At 41.9% G+C, this 21159-nt stretch overlaps 2 protein-coding genes across 7 annotated transcripts in view; one reads left to right on the top strand and one right to left on the bottom strand.

Moving 5' to 3' along the window:
- Nucleotides 1-21159, bottom strand: part of LOC149228817 (zinc knuckle (CCHC-type) family protein) — a 271885-nt gene that overhangs the window by 216022 nt on the left and 34704 nt on the right. For all 6 annotated transcript variants that reach the window (XR_016247899.1, XR_016247897.1, XR_016247896.1 and 3 more), the window contains exon 3: nt 177-339. Coding sequence is in view for 2 of the 6 variants with exons in the window: in XM_089378382.1 (XP_089234508.1) it covers nt 177-339 (163 nt within the window). In the remaining 4 variants the exon portion in view is untranslated. The remainder of the gene's footprint in view (nt 1-176; nt 340-21159) is intronic.
- On the top strand, nt 18726-20494 carry LOC149228818 (uncharacterized). Its single transcript, XM_089376868.1, has 3 exons — nt 18726-18861; nt 18977-19232; nt 20435-20494. Exons 1-3 carry the CDS (start codon nt 18734-18736, stop codon nt 20492-20494), a joined length of 444 nt encoding a protein of 147 aa, XP_089232994.1. The 5' UTR covers nt 18726-18733.

Genomic DNA, 21159 nt, shown 5'->3' with positions numbered 1-21159 from the left:
CTGGGTTTTTGATGCATTCTTAAATCAATTCAAACCATTGGCTAGGAATTGAACATTCTGAATGAAACTTTTTTACCCAAACAAGTAATAGAAAAATAGCATTCAATGTAAATAGAGTAAAAGATACATGGGAAACAATCAAATTTATAATTGAGCAGATACAAATAAAAACGTACTTTTCCATGGCATTGTGTACATGCTGGTCTGGAGCGATCCATCCCACACTCTGAACAAAGCATGTATCCTCTGCCCCTGCAACTTGGGCATGGTAACTCCTTCACATATTGGCCATTAGGACCAAACCATGACCTTGGTTCAGGCCTGCTGAATTTGATGTTTCTACAAGGAAAACAACACAAAATCCAGGTCATAAAATGCTTCAAAATGATAATTTGTCACAAAATCCACAAATGTTTAAAAAAATATTTTCAATGCCAATAGGAGGTGTTCAAATATTGTATTAGGTAAAGAAATCTTAGATACCAATTTCTTTACAGAATAAGCTATGGCCAATTAAACCTCCCATCACACTAATATAAACTAACAAACCTTTTGAAAGACTGCTTATTTAAAACTTCATAAACTACAACCATATTAGAGATGCTCTCTCTTTGCGTCAATGAAGTAAAGAGCATATCAACACATAAGCATCACTGAAAGATCAATTTTTGTAAGAAAATGAAATTGAAGTTCAAATTATATTATTGCCTAGTATGACCAGAACAGGTCAATGGCACTGGAGTACATCAGCCAGAACAAAAGCCAACAGGAAGGTGTAGAAAAGAGTAACTCCAATAAAAGAAAAGAAAATACAAAAGTTCAAAAGATTTCCTGACCAAAACAGTAGTGCCATTGGTGATACAAAAGATATCAGGAATGCAGACAGATTTAAATCCAGCAGTGAGACAGGACAGAGCTAGTCCTCCATGTCCTCAGAAGTATGAACTTCAAAAAATTATCAAGTTGCTGCTGAAGAATGTCTTCTAGAGAATAGTCCGGACTGAAGGAACTCTGATGAGTAATCCTTCATGGAAGAGGTTCATAATCAATGGCACCTAGGATATTCTTCATCATCCTTAAGGTCAGATATACACCTTCCAGACCCAAAATGTTCACGCTTCTCCTCACACAAGCAATAATTCTAAAAGGCCCAAAACAGCAAGAAAAAATTCAATCGACAATTGCAAGACAAAAAACATCTTAAATTTTTTGTGGACATTACCGTGAAGTCCACTTTCATTTAGACAAAAAGTCCTATAGTAAGTTCAAGCCTCAACACAACCCTCAAGTTGCACAATCGCAAGGCACATTGAGAAATGCAAAGAAGATAAAAGAATTGGAATGATATGAAATAAAATTATATTAAGGTCAACTCATGGCACAAGACAGGTAAATATTACTCAATAGTATAATCAGTGCAAATAGCAAAATATGGAATGCCTAGCACATTTCCTAAAATAGTAACAAATCTAAGCTAATGACAATGCAAGAAGATATAAAATGGAAAAATATAAGGGTTTATCAAATGAAGGAAACACTTTAGGAGATAACATAGATGTTCAGATTGTAGACTATCAACAGCTATTTTGTCATTTATTAGAATAATAACATATATACAAGGGGATCAAATAACTATTCATATATTATAAACTACACTTGTGTGCAATCATGACAAGTATACTCAAAAGAGTCTCTCAATTGCAAGTGTTGCCCCTTCAAGGTAACTACCATAGAACACAATCTTTTGGGCGTGATGTTGCTGCATTGACAAGGTCCTTGTTCCAACTTCTTAGATCCAGGCTTGCTTCTCTTTTGCATTCCATCATACACGTGCTCTTCAAATTAATCCTATAGTGGTATATCAGTTCCTGCACCCTACACACTTTATCTCATGTGTGCTAGCCGATATGACTCCATGATGATTTTCCTCAGTTTGCATGGGTCCATGTGTTGTTTCCTAGCTTAGAAATGGTGTTCATAATTCTAACTTGTTTGTAAGCGTGCTATGACATTAGATATGAACTTTTATCATTTATAACTGTTGTCGCAAAATCTAGCAGGCACAGTGGAGGGGCATGTAAAAGGCAATCGCTAGACCAAGTGACAACAATAAGTGTTAAAATTGGAAACTAGGGCCAAACTTCATGTGGGTCATCTTATTTATGGCTAATAATATGTTCATTAGATTCCTCTCGTCGATAGGTGTAAGATTGATCTAAAGATCATCCGATTCCGATAAGTATTCATGGAGATATGAATTTATTTTGATTATGGAATTATTATCAAGCCGACCTACAACTCCTGTAGGCTCAGAAGCCCAACAATCGCATCTATTCAAACATCATCAGTTGTGTATAAATACAAGAGGACTTTTCCTCATTTTCACTCACTCATCTCATCACATCTCTCTCTCTCTACTACGCAGAAAAGAGTCTCTTCTCTACTACACAGAAAAGGGTCTCTCCCTCACACGTGAAGCCGGAAGCTGCTGAAACTCAAGCTACAACTGCAGAAGTAAAGTTTGACCTGCATGGACCAGAAGATCTCCTCATCTAAACTGCGTTGTAGGTTCATCTAAACCTCCTCTGAAAGCCACAACTTTTGGTGGTGGAATCAAGTCAATCCGACGGACGGTTTGCAAGATATTGACTACCCTAGTTTGAAGGAAGTTGTTGAAACTAAAGTTGCAACTGCAGAAGTGAAGTTTGACCTGCGTGGACCAAAAGATCTCCTCATCTGAACTGTGTTGTAGGTTCATCTGAACCTCCTCTGAAGGCTGCAACTTTTGGTGGTGGAATCAAGCCGATCCGACGGTCGATTTGTGAGATATCGACTGTCCTAGTTTTGATGATGACACCGCTAATGCTGATGCTACTGATCTAGGGTTTGCTACTGCTGATATAAATAAGTTTTATTGTACTATTTCTCTCTGCTAAATTATTGAAGATAAAAGAAGATTTGATCAAAGGGTTTCCCCACACATTGTGGGGTTTGTCCCTAGCTAGCTGCCACATCTTGTGTCTCTTGTCTTGGCTTGTTTTCTGTCAATCGTTTAATGTTCTATCTGCACTTTAATTTATGCAAATGTGATTGCTAATCTGTGGAATATAATAAGAAAAAGAAGTAAACTGTTATAAGCATAGAACATACCAAAACTTAACATGGTATCAGAGCTGAGGTGAAGACAAAGCCCGAGCAAGAGCAAGAGCAATCACCGAAGAGAAGATTGGCAAGGCTATCCTAAAAGAACTACGGGGTCCTCAACACTCTTTCCTGCCAAAGACAAGCTCCGTGAGAAAGCTGACTATCACGGATGGAAGATGTCTATCGATCTAACCCTAGAAGATCAAGGAGTGTTGGACCATGTAAGAGGCAATATTGTTGAGCCTCCATCAAATGCATCCACTACTGCCTGGAACAAATGGAAAAACAAAGAATTCAAAACAAAGGAGATCATCCGGGACTCTATCGACAAGCACTTGGTGGCCTGCATCTCTGAACTGGACACCTCCAAGGAAATCTACGATAGACTGGTGAGTTTATTTAAAGTTAATGATGAAAATCAAGTTTTGTTTCTTAGAAATAAGCTGAGGGAAATCAAGAAGGGTAAAGATGAGAGCATGCAAGCATACTTCTTAAGAATCACCGAGATCAAGAACGATCTCCTATCTATTGGGAAGACTATTACTGACAGAGAAATGGCACTCACAACTCTTGGAGGATTACCATCCGAATGGTACGTGTTCAAGACTACTCTTCTGAACATAATGTAATTCCTAGTTTCGAGGAATGAATGGCTAGATACATTCAAGAAGAAACAAGGGTAGAAGAGCAATAAATGCCCATGCTTAAAGGTCCTCCTGCTGCCTTTTCTTCTCATGCTAAGAAAAGAAATAATTCTGGGACTAAATCAAAAAGAAAGGTTGGACCTAAGGGTGGAAGAAAAGGACGATGTTACATTTGCAATAAAGCAGGTCACTATGCAAGGGAATGCCCTGATAGAAAGGACTCTCACCATGACGATGATCAAAATCCCTCTCATGGTAATCGAAGGGATGGAAAATTCAATAGCAAAGGTAAAAGGAATGTTGGAAATCAAGGAAGAGGACAACCATTCAAAAAGGCTAGAAATTCCAGGTATGAATCTGACACTGTTGACAATAAGCAGGCTGAATATTATCTACCAGCTACTCTATCTACCTCTGCTCCTTCGGACTCAATGGGAATTTGGCTCATTGATAGTGGTGCCTCAAGACACTTCACTGGTTACAAAGAAGTACTCCATAATCTAGTAGAGAAAGAAACTAAAGTGGAAATTGACCTTGGAGATGACATGAAATACCCCGTGAAAGGTGTAGGCAATGTTTCTCTCAAATTGAATCAAGGTAATACGATCCACTTACAAGATGTATTATATGTACCTGATCTCAAAAGGAACCTGGTATCGATCTCGGCAATGGAAGACAAAGGCTACAAGGTAACCTTCAGCGATGGCAAGGTACGTATATGGAAAAATAATGTTAAAGATGCTTTCACTCATGGGTTTCAAGTTGATTCTTTATATCAGGTCCGCTAGGTGTCATGTCTCGAGACGCAACTCTTCAGTCTGAACTTTGGCATCAGAGGTTTTCCCACCTTCATTACAAAGCTCTACCCGATGTAAGACAGATGGTAACAGGGATGCCCGATTTCCAAGTAGAGAAAGAAGGTGTATGTCCGGGATGTGCCGAAGAAAAGCTCAAAAGGGGACCATTCCCCTCAAGCCTAAGCAAGACCTCCGATATATTACAGTTGGTTCACTCAGGCATATCTGAGGCTGGCATTAAGAGGGAGACTACTACACCTGATTCGAATCGAATCCATAAACAATTGTCATAGAACCGTGAATAAAAGAGGTCAAACAGATCCTTGAAGAATCCAAAACAACAATCGAAAACACTCTGAACCAGTGGCCATGGCAGCCGGCGTGGAACGACGAGGACCTCGATCAAAGCGCGCGGACCGAGGCCCATGGAGACTGCGCAGGAGGTCAAAATAGCCCCTAGGAGCCCTGGATCGGGAAAAGGAGCTGATTTTCGTAACGCACATCGCTGGGAAAACAAGGCTGAAATGGTAGGGCTCAAGCACTCGGTCACGTTGGGAGCCAGAGGACCGTGGGCGGAAAAGCGGAAAAAGCGCCATCGTACGAAGGTGGGACCCACGACCTGGAAACCGGCGGTTTTACCCGGGGTGCCCTTGAACAGTAAGAGGTTTTGGAAAGAAACGGAGCAAGCACCCTCAGCGATCGATGTGTGGCAGCGGAGGAGAGAGAAAAACAGCCGCGATCGCACGTTATCGGTCGCACAAGTCAACCACGCTCGACGTGCGAATGACGTTGGATCTGGAGGAGCCCAGATCGGACGGCTGAGATTGCGCCCGATAGACAGAGCGGAATTGACAGGGGATTAAGCCGCGATTTAAGAGGATTTGGAATCCGTTGACCGCCACGGTGGAGAAAGCAACGAATCGACAAGCGGGCTGGCGCAGTTCCGATGGAGACACGTGGCTACTTCCTGAGCGTTATGCTGACGCCGAACAGGCCTGGAGGCCGAATGGTTAAAGCCACGAACAGAGATAGTGAACAGGATTCAGATCAAAAGAGGGAGATTCAGATCGAAGAGTCCAAGAGACCAAGAGAGACAGTGAACAGTGAACCCTGAGAGGAGGACTGAGCACAGAGAGCAGTAAAGCCAAGCAGAGGAGACAGAGGGCCGAGCTAACCACAGGCAGCATCGAGCACCAGAGAGCTTGAAGATTCAAGCCTTCCCATAGAGGAATCTGTCCGGATTGAGCATCACAGTTGGCTCTTTCCATTGTAGACCGAGGGTCACAGAGCTGGTAGGAAGAACAAGAGTCTGTGTACTCCGAGTGGCTTGGGGAATCCAAGAACCACCCTGCCAAGCAAACTCTGCTTCAGGAGAACTCATATTGAGTCCCTGCATTGTAATTACCCTGCTCAAAGACATAATAAAACAAGGCCACCACTGAAGCTGGACTGGAGACGTAACCCTAGAGAATAGGGTGAACTCCTTATTAAAATTGTTTGTGTCTTTGTGTTGCTTACTGTATTTCTCTGTTGTCTTTCCATTCAAAATGTCTGTGTATTGGCAATCTGATCGATCCGTTGTTTCAATAACACAGAGCACACACCAGCACATGAGTCTATAATACCTTTTGTTTAATAAATCTTAACTGAGGTCACTCATAGGGTGATTATCAGATCAACACCACATACGCCTGAGCAGAATGGTGTGGCGGAAAGGAAGAACCGTACAATTGTGGAAGCTGTCTCTATGGGTAGATGATGTAACAATGCCTGATGTGGAGGAACCCATGGATCCTATTTATCCACCTGAGCCTTCCTCTTCTAAGAAGAGGCCTTCATGGCTTAGGGGGATACTTGATGATGCTGAAGGACATGCTGCACCCCAAGGAACCTTCCTTGAAAGTAAGAAACCTAACAGGTATCAGAGATACCTGGCCATCATGAGCACAATCATACAAAATGAGCCTTCATCATTCTCAGATGCCGTCAAGCATCAAGTATAGAAGGATTCTATGACCGAAGGATATGAGTATATTATGAAAAATGATGTCTGGGAAGTAGTTCCCAGACCCCAGGACAAGACAGTTGTTACTTCCAAATGGCCTTACAAGATAAAGCATGCAGCGGATGGAAGTACGGAAAAGTATAAGGCTCGTTTTCTTGCTTGTGGTTTCTCCCAGAAGGAAGGTATAGACTATGATGAGATATTTGCACCTGTTGCCAGATATACGACCATCCGCTCGATCATAGCCCTTGCCTCTTCATAAGGATGGAACCTACATCAGATGGATTTCAAGACCGCGTTCCTGCACGGCTCGATCAAAGAAGAGGTCTACATGGAGCAACCCGAAGGATTTGAGATTTATGATCAAAAATCTCATGTATGCAGGTTGAAGAAGGCTCTCTATGGGTTGAAGCAAGCACCCCAAGCATGGTATGAGAGGATCGACAGCGACTTGATGAAGCTAGGATTCACTAGGAGTGAAGTCGATCCTAACCTTTACTTTAAGGTTGAAGATGACAAACCTCTCATACTGGTGCTATATGTGGATGACCTCTTTCTAACAGGTGCAGACCCTCTCATTCTCAAATGTAAGAGGGAGTTGGCTTCTGAATTTGAAATGGACCTAGGACTGATGCACTATTTCCTAGGACTTGAAGTCTGGCAAAAGCCAAGGGAAATTTTCCTATCTCAAGGAAAATATGTGGTGAAGATATTGGAAAGATTTAGTATGGTAGACTACAAGCCTGTAACTACCCCGATGGATCTTGACTTCAAGAAGTTAAGCGGTATTGCTACTGGACCTATATTACGAAATGCTACCGAGTATTGGCAACTCGTCGGAGCATTAATGTTCTTAATGAACTCCCGTCTAGATATATGCTTCGCAGTCAACACATTGAGTCAACATATGGTTGAACCCCACCACATACATTGGATTGGTGCCAAGAATTTGTTGAGATATCTTCGTGGCACAATCACTTATGGGTTAAGATACACTGCCGAAGATGTGAGACTATTTGGATACACAGATGCTGATTGGGCAGGCAATGTGGAGGACAATAAGAGCACTTCCGGGTGTTGTTTCTCCTTGGGATCTGCTTCGATATCCTGGATGAGCAGGAAGCAGAAGTCGGTGGCCTTGAGCACCGCCGAAGCAAAGTATATTACTACTAGCATGGCCTCCTGTGAGGCAGTCTGGTTGCAAAAGCTCTTCAGTGAGCTATTTGGATTTACATTGGATACCACCGTGATCCTTTATGACAACCAGAGTGTTATTCGTTTGTTAGAAAATCCCGTATTTCATGATCGCTCCAAGCATATCGATATCAGATACCACTATATTCGAGATATGGTGCAGCTGGGAGCTATAAGGCTCCAACATATCGGTACAGATGAACAGGTCGCCGACATTCTGACAAAACCCCTTGGGAAAGTAAAATTTCTGACTTTCCGAGAACAACTTGGAGTTGTTCAAAGACCCTCCGATGAGGGTCATGTATGATGCATTGAGCTCTGCGAGCTCCAGGGGGGTGCGGGGTACTTCTTGGAGCGACATATGACCACAGGATGATTCACTATCCCCTAGTGGTATACATGTACACCCCGCGGTGACTGTAGCAGGATTGATGTGTTCTCCTGTGAGGCCTGGATTGATGTGTTCTCCACGGCGATTGTAGCAGGATTGATGTGTTCTCCATGGCGGCCTGGATTGATGTATTCTCCATGGCGATTGTAGCAGGATTGATGTGTTCTCCTGTGAGGACGGGATTGATTAATTTCTCCTGTCGAGACATCCTACCCATGCAGTCTGGGACTCATGGGAAGTACCTCTCATCTGATCAATGAGCAGCGAAATGAAGTTAGGGACCATAGTAGTACCGATGGACGCATTGTTGTATCTACCGTACTCCCTACGTTAAGATGACCTCCATTGATCTAGGATCAACAATACTGGTCTGGGACCAGTGGTAGGAGTGGTACATTCTATGACACTGACTTCGGGTCGATTGTTATTGGTCTGGGACCAGTGATACGCACTTTGAGACTGACTTTGAGTCAGTGGAAGATGTTACTGGTCTGGGACCAGTGGTAGGAGTTGTACTCACTATGACGCTGACTTCGGGTAGGTTGAGACTGGTCTGGGACTAGTGGTACATACTCTGAGAATGACTTTGAGTCAGTATGATACATCCTCGATCATTTCTTCTTCTTCATAATTCGGACAAAAGCAGAGCAGAGCATAACAAAGCAGAGCCGTACAAATTAGTACAGGGTAGAACAAGACAAAGCAGAATAGGCAGAATAGAGCAGAGCAGGGCAAGGGTCAGGTTGTACAGGGCAGTGCATTTGATGGATGAATAGTAACGACCGATAGACAGATTGCAGATGAAGTTCTCCCTAGTTGAGAGGGAGCGTTAAAATCGGCAACTAGGGCCAAACTTCATGTGGGTCATCTTATTCATGGCTAATAATATGTTCATTAGATTCCTCTCGTCCAGAGGTGTAGGATTGATCTAAAGATCATCTGATTCTGATAATTGTTCATGGAGAAATGAATTTATTTTGATTATGGAATTATTATCAAGCTGACCTACAACTCATATAGGCTCAGAAGCGCAATAGTCACATCTATTCAAACATCATCAGTTGTGTATAAATACAAGAGGACTTTTCCTCATTTGCACTCACTCATCTCATCACATCTCTCTCTCTACTTCGCAGAAAAGAGTCTCTTCTCTACTGCGCAAAAAAGGGTCTCTCCCTCACACATGTGAAGCCGGAAGCTGCTGAAACTGAAGCTGCAACTGAAGAAGTAAAGTTTGACCTGCGTGGACCAGAAGATCTCCTCATCTGAACTGCGTTGTAGGTTCATCTGAACCTCCTCTGAAAGCCGCAACTTTTGGTGGTGGAATCAAGTCAATCCGACGGACGATTTGCAAGATATCGACTGCCCTAGTTTGAAGGACGCTGTTGAAACTGACGCTGCAACTGCAGAAGTGAAGTTTGACCTGCGTGGACCAGAAGATCTCCTCATCTGAACTGCGTTGTAGGTTCATCTGAACCTCCTTTGAAGGCTGCAACTTTTGGTGGTGGAATCAAGTCGATCCGACAGTCGGTTTGTGAGATATCGACTGCCCTAGTTTTGATGATGACGCCGCTAATGCTGACACTGCTGATCTAGGGTTTGCTACTGCTGATATAAATCAGATTTATTGTACTATTTCTCTCTACTGAATTATTGACGATAAAAGAAGATTTGATCAAAGGGTTTCCCCACACATTGTGGGGTTTGTCCCTGGCTAGCCGCCACATCTTGTGTCTCGTCTTGGCTTGTTTTCTGTCAATCGTTTAATGTTCTATCTGCACTTTACTTTATGCACATGTGATTGCTAATCTGTGGAATATAATAAGAAAAAGAAGTAAACTGTTATAAGCATAGAACATACCATAACTTAACAATAAGGTAGTAGCCCACTGTCACCAAAGCTACTACCCCATACTCTTTATGGATTTGCACCAATGTGAAGAGTCCCGATAGATAGGTCATCTAAGAAATATTTTATGCTTAAAGGTGTAAGGTGACTAAAAGGCTTCTAAGGGACGACTCAACTTAAGGACAAGGCTCAAGTGATGGAGAGGAGGCAATGTGCTTCCCTTAGACGAGCCAAAAGTAGGGCATGCTAGACCTGGGGTTTGAGTAATAATGTCCCAAGGTCAAGGTGTAAAGAAAAGGCTTCCAAAAGTGAGTATTAGCAAGGAAAAGGTACATGAGACCTCCAACAAGCCCTCAAGTTGAACCTTTAACCAAATTAGGGTTTTATGTTAAGGCAAACCACTAGGGCAAGAGAAATTATAGATGAAAATGGAAAGAATGGCCACCAAGGGGAATGATTTTGGGGCAACCACTATAACCCTTGATGTTGAGACTTTCCAAGACCAAAATTCCTCTTCCTAGCTAATTCGCGCTAAGCCCTGATTGGGCCGCTTGGCCTTAAGAGGGTCGAATTAGAGAAGAGAGAGAAGTGATTTTAATTTATGGATAAAAGATGACTTGATCACCAACTAGACAAGGTCAGTGCCTAGTCCTTTGGTGAATGGAGTCTATGGATTCTTAAGATAAGTTATGACTTGCAAACGAGTTGTAATGCCCAAACCAAAATTAAATTGCAAATTAAATTCCTAAATTCATCCAGAATTTAACATTTGCAATTTAAACGGAATTTATCGATTTAATTCACTCATACATACCTGGCATCCATGTTTGAAGTCGACCCTAATCTAATGTAGCTCCAAATTTGCTCCTATTAGCAACAATGACCAAAACCTCCTTGCCAAACTAGGCACAACCTCAATACCCAGCTCCAAGATACTTCAGAATTTGAGCACTTTGGCCCCCGTGCCCAAAAGCATCAAGAACAACCAAGGCTCAGTGATCCACACTATGTCTGTGATTCTTTGTTGTAATTTCCTTATTGATGCCTCCGGAAACAACTCTCCCAATTTCTTTTTCTCTTCTCCCCCCACTTGGTCTCTATGTACTCGGATAAATACCTCTTCTTAGGCGGTCATCGCCCTCTTCCACCGTCTCCATCCAATTACCTGTACTAGCCAACTGCTTTACGTGTTTCCTCAAGGTGAGATATGTGTGTGTTAACAGAAGGTTGTTGATTGTTTATGTTAGATTTAATTTTAACTTTAAATTTTAAATTATAATACTTTAACTTTTTAAATTATAATATTTAAATAATATGAATATTTATCCATATAGATATATCAAATGTTTGTTACATTAAATTTATAATTTTAACTTTTAAGATTTTTAAATTATAATACTTAAATAAAATGAATATTTGTACATATTTTTATTAACGAAATTGAAATAATTTTTGGTAATACTCCCCTTCTTAAATAATTTAGGTATTTGAACATCTCCCATAATTATTTAATAAGTATACTAGTGCAAGGCATGCGATGTATGTTTATGTAGCTATCATATGCATACATCGTATACATGTTAATACCCTTTTGCCTATAAACCGAAATGGGCATTTATACGAGTAAGGATGTTTGATGCCCTAGAACAAACCCTAACTATTGTCTTTGTGAAGGATCAAGGTAGCTTGGGAGAGCTATATTCAAGATTCACTAAGGGGGTTGCCATTCACATATTATACATGAGTAATGCATACAATAATGAGACCTAGTTTCTATGCAATTAATTTTCAACAACTTAGGGTACAACAAAAAAACCCTAGATAATTAATCTATTCCGTACATTAGACATAAAATCAGAAATTTTCAATAAATAAGCTCACTTACAAGACAATATGCATAAACAATCCTTTATTGATCCAAGACAACTTCTCCAAATTCAAGAAAGTAGTTCCAATGAACAAGAATACTCCATAGATCACATCTTCACGAAAAAACAAGAAGGTCGAAATCTCTTTGAGGAGGGTCGAAATAGTCCAAGAGATGATGATGAATAACAATGACCCTCTCCTCTATTTATATGAGGAGGATAAGTTCTAATAGTTAGCCTACAAGCCCCTAATGACAAGTAAAACTATAAAAATGCCTTGGGTTACAAGCCAACCCACTCGATTTGACCTAAAATGCAGAAGTAAGCCCACACGTGTGATCCGTTAGCCTTCTATATTTGATGTCATGCATGAAGAGTGCTCCAAATGTCAAGCGTCGATGCTACAAGCCGTCAAGCGTGGTGTAGTAGCATCTAAAAATCATCATTTGAGGGTTGGCCCTCAAATTTCCATCAATGGCTCTCTTTGATCCCCCAAAATCCAGTCGGGGCATTGTTACCACTCAAACTATTAGGGGTACTAGGAGGGGATCCTATAGAGCAACTACTAGGTCGAGGGCAATGATGGAGCGATAGCCCACTATCACCTCGACTAAGGCTCCCTTCTCTTTATGAGCTTTCACTGATGGGAGGAGACCCGATATATGAGGAATCACAATGATGAATATATCGATGGAAGGATGAAAGGTGATTCCCAAGGCCTATTCACAAGAGAGACAAAATTGTATGGCTTTCTTGCTTGGGAAGCAAGGTGGTGGGCTCTTTAGGAAGGGCTAAAAGGATTCTTGAGGCAAGGGTTTGGGAATGTATCTTGAAGAGATGTTCCCTAAGCCTAGAAATCCTTATGGATACTTGGTCTTTATGTGATCTTTGCAGAATTGGAGTTATAAAGTTGCAGGACCACACAGGACCAAGTGGACTCAAAATTAGGTGAAGTATATGGAATTGGTCACTCAAGAAGAGGCTTGACCTAATTATGGAAGAGAAGAGGATCAATGGGCAAGTCTTCTTGAAATAGAATGCAATGATCCAAACGAGGTCACTAGCTAAGGGAAACCTAGGGCAAGAAACGGTCCTTGATCTAGAGCTTGATATATCTCGAGATCCCACTGTCAAATTTGCTTCAAATGTGGAGGGCCTCTGTGGCAAACCTCGGCGCAGTTGTGTACCATAACTCGAAGTGTTTGGATGGCCAGATTGTGAGATAATTAAAGCCCTAGGTGACCTATGTAGGCTAAGCCTAGAAAAAGAGGGAGGTGTAAAGAATAAACATTGAAAATGATCACCAAAGGAGGATTAGTGCCTTGTCCTTTGAGAGAGATGGAGTCAAGGAGAATTTTAATATTTGGAATGGATTCACTCAATCAACGAGGCCTTTAAAACAACTTTGAATGGCATTAGGGCATGAGAACAGCTATTTCACAATCTTTATACTTCGACTTGCAATATTTGGTGATTTATCAAGATGTATTTAACCCAAATCATCTCTAGGAACATTCACTCAATCATACATGGCCCATGACATGATGCATCACTATAAAATATCACAATTTCCACAATTTCGCATAAGAAAAAGCAGTAAATTTCAGCCTAGTATAGTGAAAATCCCAACAACATGCATGTGACAAAGTAAATAACAAGAATAGCATTAAAAGAGTACTTACATGTATTAAAGAGTATATCCAATCATCAATATATGCCATAGAGAAGCTCCAAGACAAAGAGAGATAACCAAACATCAAAATTCATCCATATGATCCAAACTCGTCCTCCAAAAGGTATAGTGAAAATCTCACAAGAGAGAATAACCCAATCCAAGTGATGATGATCAAAATGAATCATCTCACTTCTATTTATACACTCTCTAATGAATTTGATTTAGCTAAATTGGCCTAATTGAGCCCCTAAAATAAAATAATGTGCATAATAACAATATTTTTGGTGACAAGCCCACCAAATAGCTCAATAATACATGAATAAGCCTCTCAAGAGGGCCAAATGATCAATAAAGTGAGTCATTGGGCCTTTGAGAAGGCCTACTGAAGTCCAAGGGGTGCCATGATGTAGAAATGGACTCCCATCATAGTGGACAACGGCTTGGCACCTTGTTTTCCAAGAAAGAACCTGTGGTGCTCCCAAGTGGGTGTGGGGGCACAAGAACATCCTCATGGGTCTCCAAGTGGATCGAAAATGCTTGTAGACCATATGTAAGGGCTAGGATGGTGATATGCCCTCCTTCTGTAGCGGGAGATATCCTCTAAGCCCTGGAACATCTGTCAAATGTATGGTGCAAGTGTGGAGCCAGTTGGACATGGTGAACCATGTGCATCATCCTTATCCAAAAGGAGGAACACAAGCAAACAATGATCGGTGTTGTGGATCCATGAAGTAATATATGCTATGGTAGAGGCCCATGGCTCTCAACGCTCACCCTACAAGTGCCAAAGTGGCCCTGTGGAGGGCTAGAACCCCATATAGGGTGACCAAGCCCCAAATGAAGACCCACCTGCAACCCTCTGCAATAGATCCAATGCGTCCCCATGCCCTCTAATACAACAACTCATTAGAATACTCAAGTAATAAATCTTACAAGTCATGGGATCAATGGGGCACTTCATGGTGGCATGCCCTTCCATAGTGGCCTTTGGCATGTACAAGCGTCTCCAAGCTCAATAGGGGGTTAACCAATGACCCTATTAGGTGGTTTCAACCTCTAAAAGGAGTGACATGTCTATGGTACATCCTTTAAGTGGTAGGTGGCAAATGATATAATAATGGAATGAAGTGGGGATCAAGGGAATCATCCAGACCACATGTCAAGGTTCATGGGTAGCTAGAATAAGAGAAACCCACATCTAGGTATGTAAGTGTAGGAGGGAGCAAATCGTGGTATATGAATTAACCCGACCTTTGTTTTTCAACCCTTCTTCATGTGTCTTTTGCCTTTTATTGATTCCAAGGGATGAGAGCATGATGCGTATATGTAGCAGTGGATACCCTCTTAAGGTGGGGCGGTTCATCGCCCACCAGGGGTTGGGACAATCATGGGTTCCTTAATGATAGAGGGGGCTCATCTAGGGCCCATAGGAACCAGGGTGATGGCCATGGATAAGGGGTAGAGCTCATGTTTGGCTTTTGCCCACGCGCTAAATTTGTATGTCCCGACCATCTTTTGCATTTTGTGGTACATTTCCTATTGAGAGTGGCCAAATTATGCTTTTTCTTTTCTTTTTAGCTGCATCAACCTCTGGGGCATCGTTCCAGGCCCAACCCAAGGTGTGGACAAGGGGAGGGGGAGGCTAACCCTATGTGGACCCAGATGGGAAAATAGATGAATGGGGCTAAAATGAGTGGAACGGGAGTGATGTAGGTGGTATCGGGAAGCGGGACCATGCAACCAAAATCGGGATTTCCCATGTAGTGCCAACCCAAAAGCCAAATGGTCAGTAAGGAGATCCTGCAGGAACAGGATTCAAGGGTAACCACGAAATCGAGCAATGGCGACAAGAATACAATCCTAACCCACTCTCTTTGCCAAATCCCCCCCACCAATTCATGCTCAAAAGTGCCCATGACAAGTAAGGAAAATTACTCAACTATACCAATGAAAAGCCATACCTTTGGGGTTGGCACCCACCTTCAAACATACATTCATAACAGATGGGCGAAGGACCACATGGTTGGCTCAGGTGGCAGAGAAAATGACACATCGAGCTATCTAGGGGCTGCAAGGAGCTATTGGTTGTCGACTGAGGACCATCTAAGAGAAAAAATTCTACTGTGCATACTACCCACAGGTGGTGGGTAACAGACACCATTAAGGGGTCTCTTGGGTCTCCAACCGTGAAAGGTGTCCATCTTTGCTCCAACATTGGGGGCTTTCCAGGTGCCACTAGCCCTCCAAAGTCTCTAAAAGTTAGACCATCCTCATCTGGGCCCTAAATCAGCTTCCATCCCTCATATGGTGCTAAGGTCGGCCTGGGGGCATGTTAGGTCTAGGTGTGTCATCCTAAAGAATCATCAAATCCAATGCAAATTGGTAGAACGTCCTAGGTGCAGGAAGTGCTCAGGGTCATGTGTGATGTGCTACTGTTACTTGGAGACCCAAGGCTCTCAACGCTTCACCTGTGAGTGCCAATATACTTCTCTGGTGGTCTAGATAACTATGGTTAAGGTGCCTAGGACATGGGTTGTGTTGCCCACTAAAGTGAACTTGAAGACTCCATGCCCAAGGATATTTCAAAGCATTCCTTCACTTACAAAGTTCCAAATTTCATTATGGCTTCTAAGCCCCTTCTCTCTCTTTTTCTTCATTATTCTCAGATTCCGCAGCCCTGCAGGGATATTGTAAATGTGATGCTAGCATGATGAAATAAAGCCATGTAACAGGGCTAGGTAGCTTAGAACTTTGATATCAAGTGAGTTCACTCTAGGGAGCTTTTTTTACTTAATCAATTATTTGTGTTTTTGAGCGCTTAATAATTAATTGAGTTTTTTCTCCCAGATATACCTCCAAAGTTGGAGTGCGCTTGATGGTAAGACCTTTGGTGAATCCTAGTGTCTAGAGTCAATGTATATTACTATGTTAGATCACTGGTAAAATTTCGCGGAATTTGATTAGGTCTAGGTGTCATTTTTTAAATTATTAAAAATTCCTACAAGATGGGATTTTTAATAAATTTTTTATATAAATTGTAATAAGTAATGTCTAGAGAAGTTGTAGGGAATATGACTAATCAAAATTAGACCTCAACACCTCAAATTTCTGCTAAGACACACTTTGAGAGGTGAAAAATCATTTATAGACCCTCAAAACCCACTTTTCCTAAGACTAGAAGAAAATGTGGCAACAAAATGACGAAAAAATAAATAAAGTGGAGAAAAATAAAATTCCAACATGCTAGAACAAGGTGGAAATGACTTGGAAAATCACTCATGTCAAAGTCAGTAGGGTTTGGGAATTTAAGTATGTTTTAGGAATTTTAGAGAGGAGAATTATGAAATTTCATGGGAAAATTTGAAGGAGAAAGGTGATGAAAATGAGGGAAAAAGGGATTACAAATGGGCAACCTTGGACAGCAAGAGAAATTTGAAACCCTAGTACCATTGAGACTTTAAATTTTCCACAACAATGTAGGGTTTTGATTTATCATTTTCATAGCATTTGAACATATTAATTTTCTCTTTCATCTTGCAAAACCAAATCTAACCATGAAGGAGAGGCCTACCTGCAATGTGCTTGAGAGAAAAATCGATTTGATGGCTTGCTGGCAGTTTGTTGAGCAGAAAACCCAACGCGTAGCGCGCCTTGCCCAACGCGTAGCGCCCCTCTGACGCGTAGCGCACGTGCAGAATAACACTGAGAAAAGCTTCCTGACGCGTAGCGCGCCCCTGATGCGTAGCGCGCCCTTCCTGACGCGTAGCGCGCCTCTGAAACTGCCCACTTTGCTCAAGAACTCCTAAAATCGCCTTTGCAAGGATTCACTTAGCTTGTGAGAGGCAAATGAGTTGCTAATGAAGAGTGATGTGCTTTTATAGGCTTCCTTTAGATTTTCATTTGCCCAAAACCCACTTTATAATGTTTTGAGTGTTGACACTTTTTGAATTAATTGGCTCTGACTTTTGGTTTCTTTTCTTTGAAAAATTGGTTGAAATGATGATTTCTTCTGAAAATTTTTGCAGGGATAGCTTCTAAGGTGCTTTGGCAAAGAAGACCAAGGCTGCACTTCGACATTTGGAGAGTTTGAAATTTTGAGAATTTTTACAAAAAATGAGATAATGACCTTTGTTTTTCAAAAACAGAGTTTTGAAAACAAGGTGAAAATTTAGCTGTACAATAGTGAGAATTGTTAAAAATGATGTTTTATGAAGGACATCCCTCTGGCCTGCTGGTCCTTTATGACCTCTCAAGACAAAAATGGACTCAACCCTAGACCTAAGACCTCAAAACTTAAAGCAAGATGAATGACCCTTTGAAGATTTTATTAACTTAAACAAACCTGAACCAACAGTGCCAAACAAGGGGGGAATAAAAGACACAAACTCCCTCCACCGGGATTATGGCATGCCTAACGGAATGCAACATGATCACACTGATGGGACACCTAATCATGAAATGCAAAGAGCTTTGATCTCTGGTGGAGGGCTACTAGACCGACTCTAACAAAGAGAATGTTTCTTTCAGAGGAGTGGCGTGCTTTGTCAATGAGCCGCAAACCAGAAGGAGAGGCCGTATGCAGACTAGTTTCATAGCAGGAAGACTTCTGGGCGGGAGTGCAGGAGGTGTGCGCCGTTACTGAACCTTTGGTAAAGGTTCTTCGGTTGGTTGATAGTGAGAAGCCCGCAATGGGCTATTTGTATGAAGCCATGGACAGGGCCAAAGAAGCCATTCGGGCCTACAATGATGATAAGGGAGATGATGGGTTTCAGAAACAACTCCTTCTATGGGGAGTGATTGATGAGCGATGGAACAACACACTCCATCGTCCCATTCATGCTGCTGGGCTTTTCCTGAACCCTGCATTTTCTTATGCATGTGGGTTTGATTTTGATGCTGAGATCATGGATGGATTCTTATCCTGTGTCCAGAAGATGGTGCGATCTCCAGAACAACGTATAGAGATCTCTAAACAAATTGAGACATATAAGATGGCAGGTGGCACATTTGTCTTTGAGATGGCTATCACTGATAGGACGATTAAAATGCCAGGTATTTTTTAGTTTGTAACTTTGTTTCAAATTTCATTGTCTCTTCAAATTCCATTTTTTTCTTATGTTTATTTAAAATTTTATTTGTAATTTTGTTGTAGATGCATGGTGGAAAATGTATGGTGGCAGGGTACCCCTTTTGCAAAAGCTTGCCATTCGCATCCTCAGGCAAACATGCAGCTCCTCAGGATGTGAGCGCAACTGGAGTGTATTTGAAAAAATACACAACAAGAAGCGCAACAGGTTAACACTTAAACATTTAAAATATTGCAAATTTCCAAATAAATTTTTGAATTCATTAAACAATATTTTTTTTATAATATTAATTATTAATTATTATTTCATGATCTTTGTACAGGTTGGAGTCCCAGCGACTTAATGACATGGTCTACGTCTACTACAATCTTCGATTGTGGGTGAGGCAACTTGAGAGGACACCTGATGTGGATGCCATCTCATTGGATGGGATTGACACCACTGTTGCATGGAGGGTTGAGGCCGAGAGGCCTCTCATGGATTCTATTGATGATTGGTTAGTGCAGGATGTAGTGGAGGGGGAGGAGGAGGAGGAGCAGGCGGAGGAGCAGGTGGAGGAGGAGGAGCAGGAGGAGCAGGTGGAGGAGGAGGAGGAGGAGGTGACACCGCTTACCCGGGCTACCACTGCCACCAGTAGAGGACGTGGTCTACCTCCTATAGCTCCTACTTCTAGTTCTTCAGCTTCTAGAGCACATCAGACTCCACTGCCATTTCCACCAGCACGGGCACCATCATCTACATCTAGAGGGAAAGGGAAAGCTGTGGCATTTTCTCGCAAGAGGGGCAGAGGAAATCAATAGGATTAGACTTTCATTTTATTGTATATGACATTATGACATGATGAGATACATTATCATATTTTTTGTTGATATTTTGAGGCTGAGTTGGGACTCAGGAGTCAAGACTTACTATTCAGGACATGATTCAATGTTATGTGTGATTTTAGCGCTAGAAATGATATTAAACATCTTATATATTAGTTTTTTATCATATTTATGTGTCAATGTATTTATTTTATGTTGTAGATGGTTTAGATATTAAAAAAATTGAAAAAAAAATGAATATTTTTGTACCAAACGATTTTTTCCCACTTTTTTCCGATTTTTTCCCGATTTTTCCGATTTTTTCCGATTCGTTCCCCGCGCCGATTTAATCCCGATCGCGCTTTTCACAACATTGGTTTGCGCAGTCCTAGCCAAAGGGCGGAATTTCGAGGCAGTCTCTCTCTGAGTGAGTCGACAGAGAGAAGGCCTTCCAGATCGAAATCGTGTCGTGGCAGAGGGAGCAGCGCTGAAGCCTCAACGTGAGGAAGAGCTGGTGGGACGCAGTTTTTCTACAGGCTGTTTTGCTAAGTAGAAAGATGTCATAAGAGAAGAGAAGCACAGTGAGGGAACTTTTCCTCAGTAGAATTCCTGCCAAGAAGTCTGTTCTCTTATTGGCCGAGCGGCAACAGTAAGAGCAAAGTGGAGTAGTTCGACAGTTTTTCGTGGCAAAGATGGCAACCAATGGGCTAAGAGATCAGAACAGGTTGGATGGAGCATCCAACTACGTCATCTGGAAGGCAAGGATGTCATTCTTTCTAGATGAGCATGCTCTCAAGACATATGTCAACAACGTGGTGGTTGTGCCTGCAGATCAGGTTCCGCTGAAGAAGTACAAATCAAAAATGGCGAAGGCAAAGAGAATGATCCTCGACGGAGTGAAGGATCATGTAGTCTGTCACATCGTTAGCAGAGGGACTGCTAAGGAGATGTGGGATGCATTGTCTACACTGTATCAGGTATCTTCCAAACAGCAGAAGATGTACTTAGAGCAGAAACTAAGATCTGCACAGATGTAGAATGGGGAGCGAGTGGATTTGTTCCTCACGAAGCTTTAGGAGACCCGAGATGAGTTATCAGTTGTGGGGTCTACACCTCAAAATTCCGAGTTGGTTAGACTGGCCCTCAATTCTGTCTCAGATTAGTGGCAATTCTTTGTCCAGAGTATCTTGGGCAGGGTGACTTTGTCGAATTGGGATGAGATGTGGGCAGCTCTCAAGCAAGAGGAGTTGAGGAGAGACTTGGTCAAGTGTAAGCTTGACGGAAGCAGCAGCAGTGGGTTGAAGCCCAAAGAGGAGGATGAGAATGCAGCCCTTGCATCGAAGGGGCAGCAAGAGCAACAGAGGCAGAAGAAGGACATCTTGAAGATAAAGTGCTTCAGGTGTGGTGAAATGGGTCACTACGCAACACAGTGTCCTCTCAGGAAGAAGGAAAAAGATGAGAAGCACGATCCAAAGGCTGCACCAGCGAAGATTGAGGAGGAGTTCACCATGACAGCCAAGATACCTCTAGGAAGGAGGCGGGCTGATTTAGAGTTGTAGTTCGAAAGACTGCATGGAAGCTGATATGGTTTAGCTTGCAAATATCATCCATCATTGAAATTCGGCATCTTTAGATTGTTTTCCTTTGGTTTCGGGTTATAATCACTTTCTGGTTTTGCACTTTTTAGCACGGAACACCCACA

Source organism: Pinus tabuliformis, chromosome J (genome assembly GCF_031772625.1).
Source record: "Pinus tabuliformis cultivar Carrire ecotype Pingquan chromosome J, CPIR1, whole genome shotgun sequence".
Taxonomy (NCBI): Eukaryota; Viridiplantae; Streptophyta; class Pinopsida; order Pinales; family Pinaceae; genus Pinus; species Pinus tabuliformis.
This window is presented reverse-complemented; position numbering and strand designations above follow the sequence as displayed.

What these genes read in the sequence shown, in the direction of transcription:
- LOC149228818 (XM_089376868.1), top strand. Translation starts at nt 18,734, where the DNA reads ATGTATGGTGGCAGGGTACCCCTTTTGCAAAAGCTTGCCATTCGCATC. An exon ending in CACAACAAGAAGCGCAACAG is followed by an intron (nt 18,862 to 18,976) that starts GTTAACACTTAA and finishes ATCTTTGTACAG; the next exon opens with GTTGGAGTCCCAGCGACTTA. An exon ending in AGGAGGAGCAGGAGGAGCAG is followed by an intron (nt 19,233 to 20,434) that starts GTGGAGGAGGAG and finishes ACACTGTATCAG; the next exon opens with GTATCTTCCAAACAGCAGAA.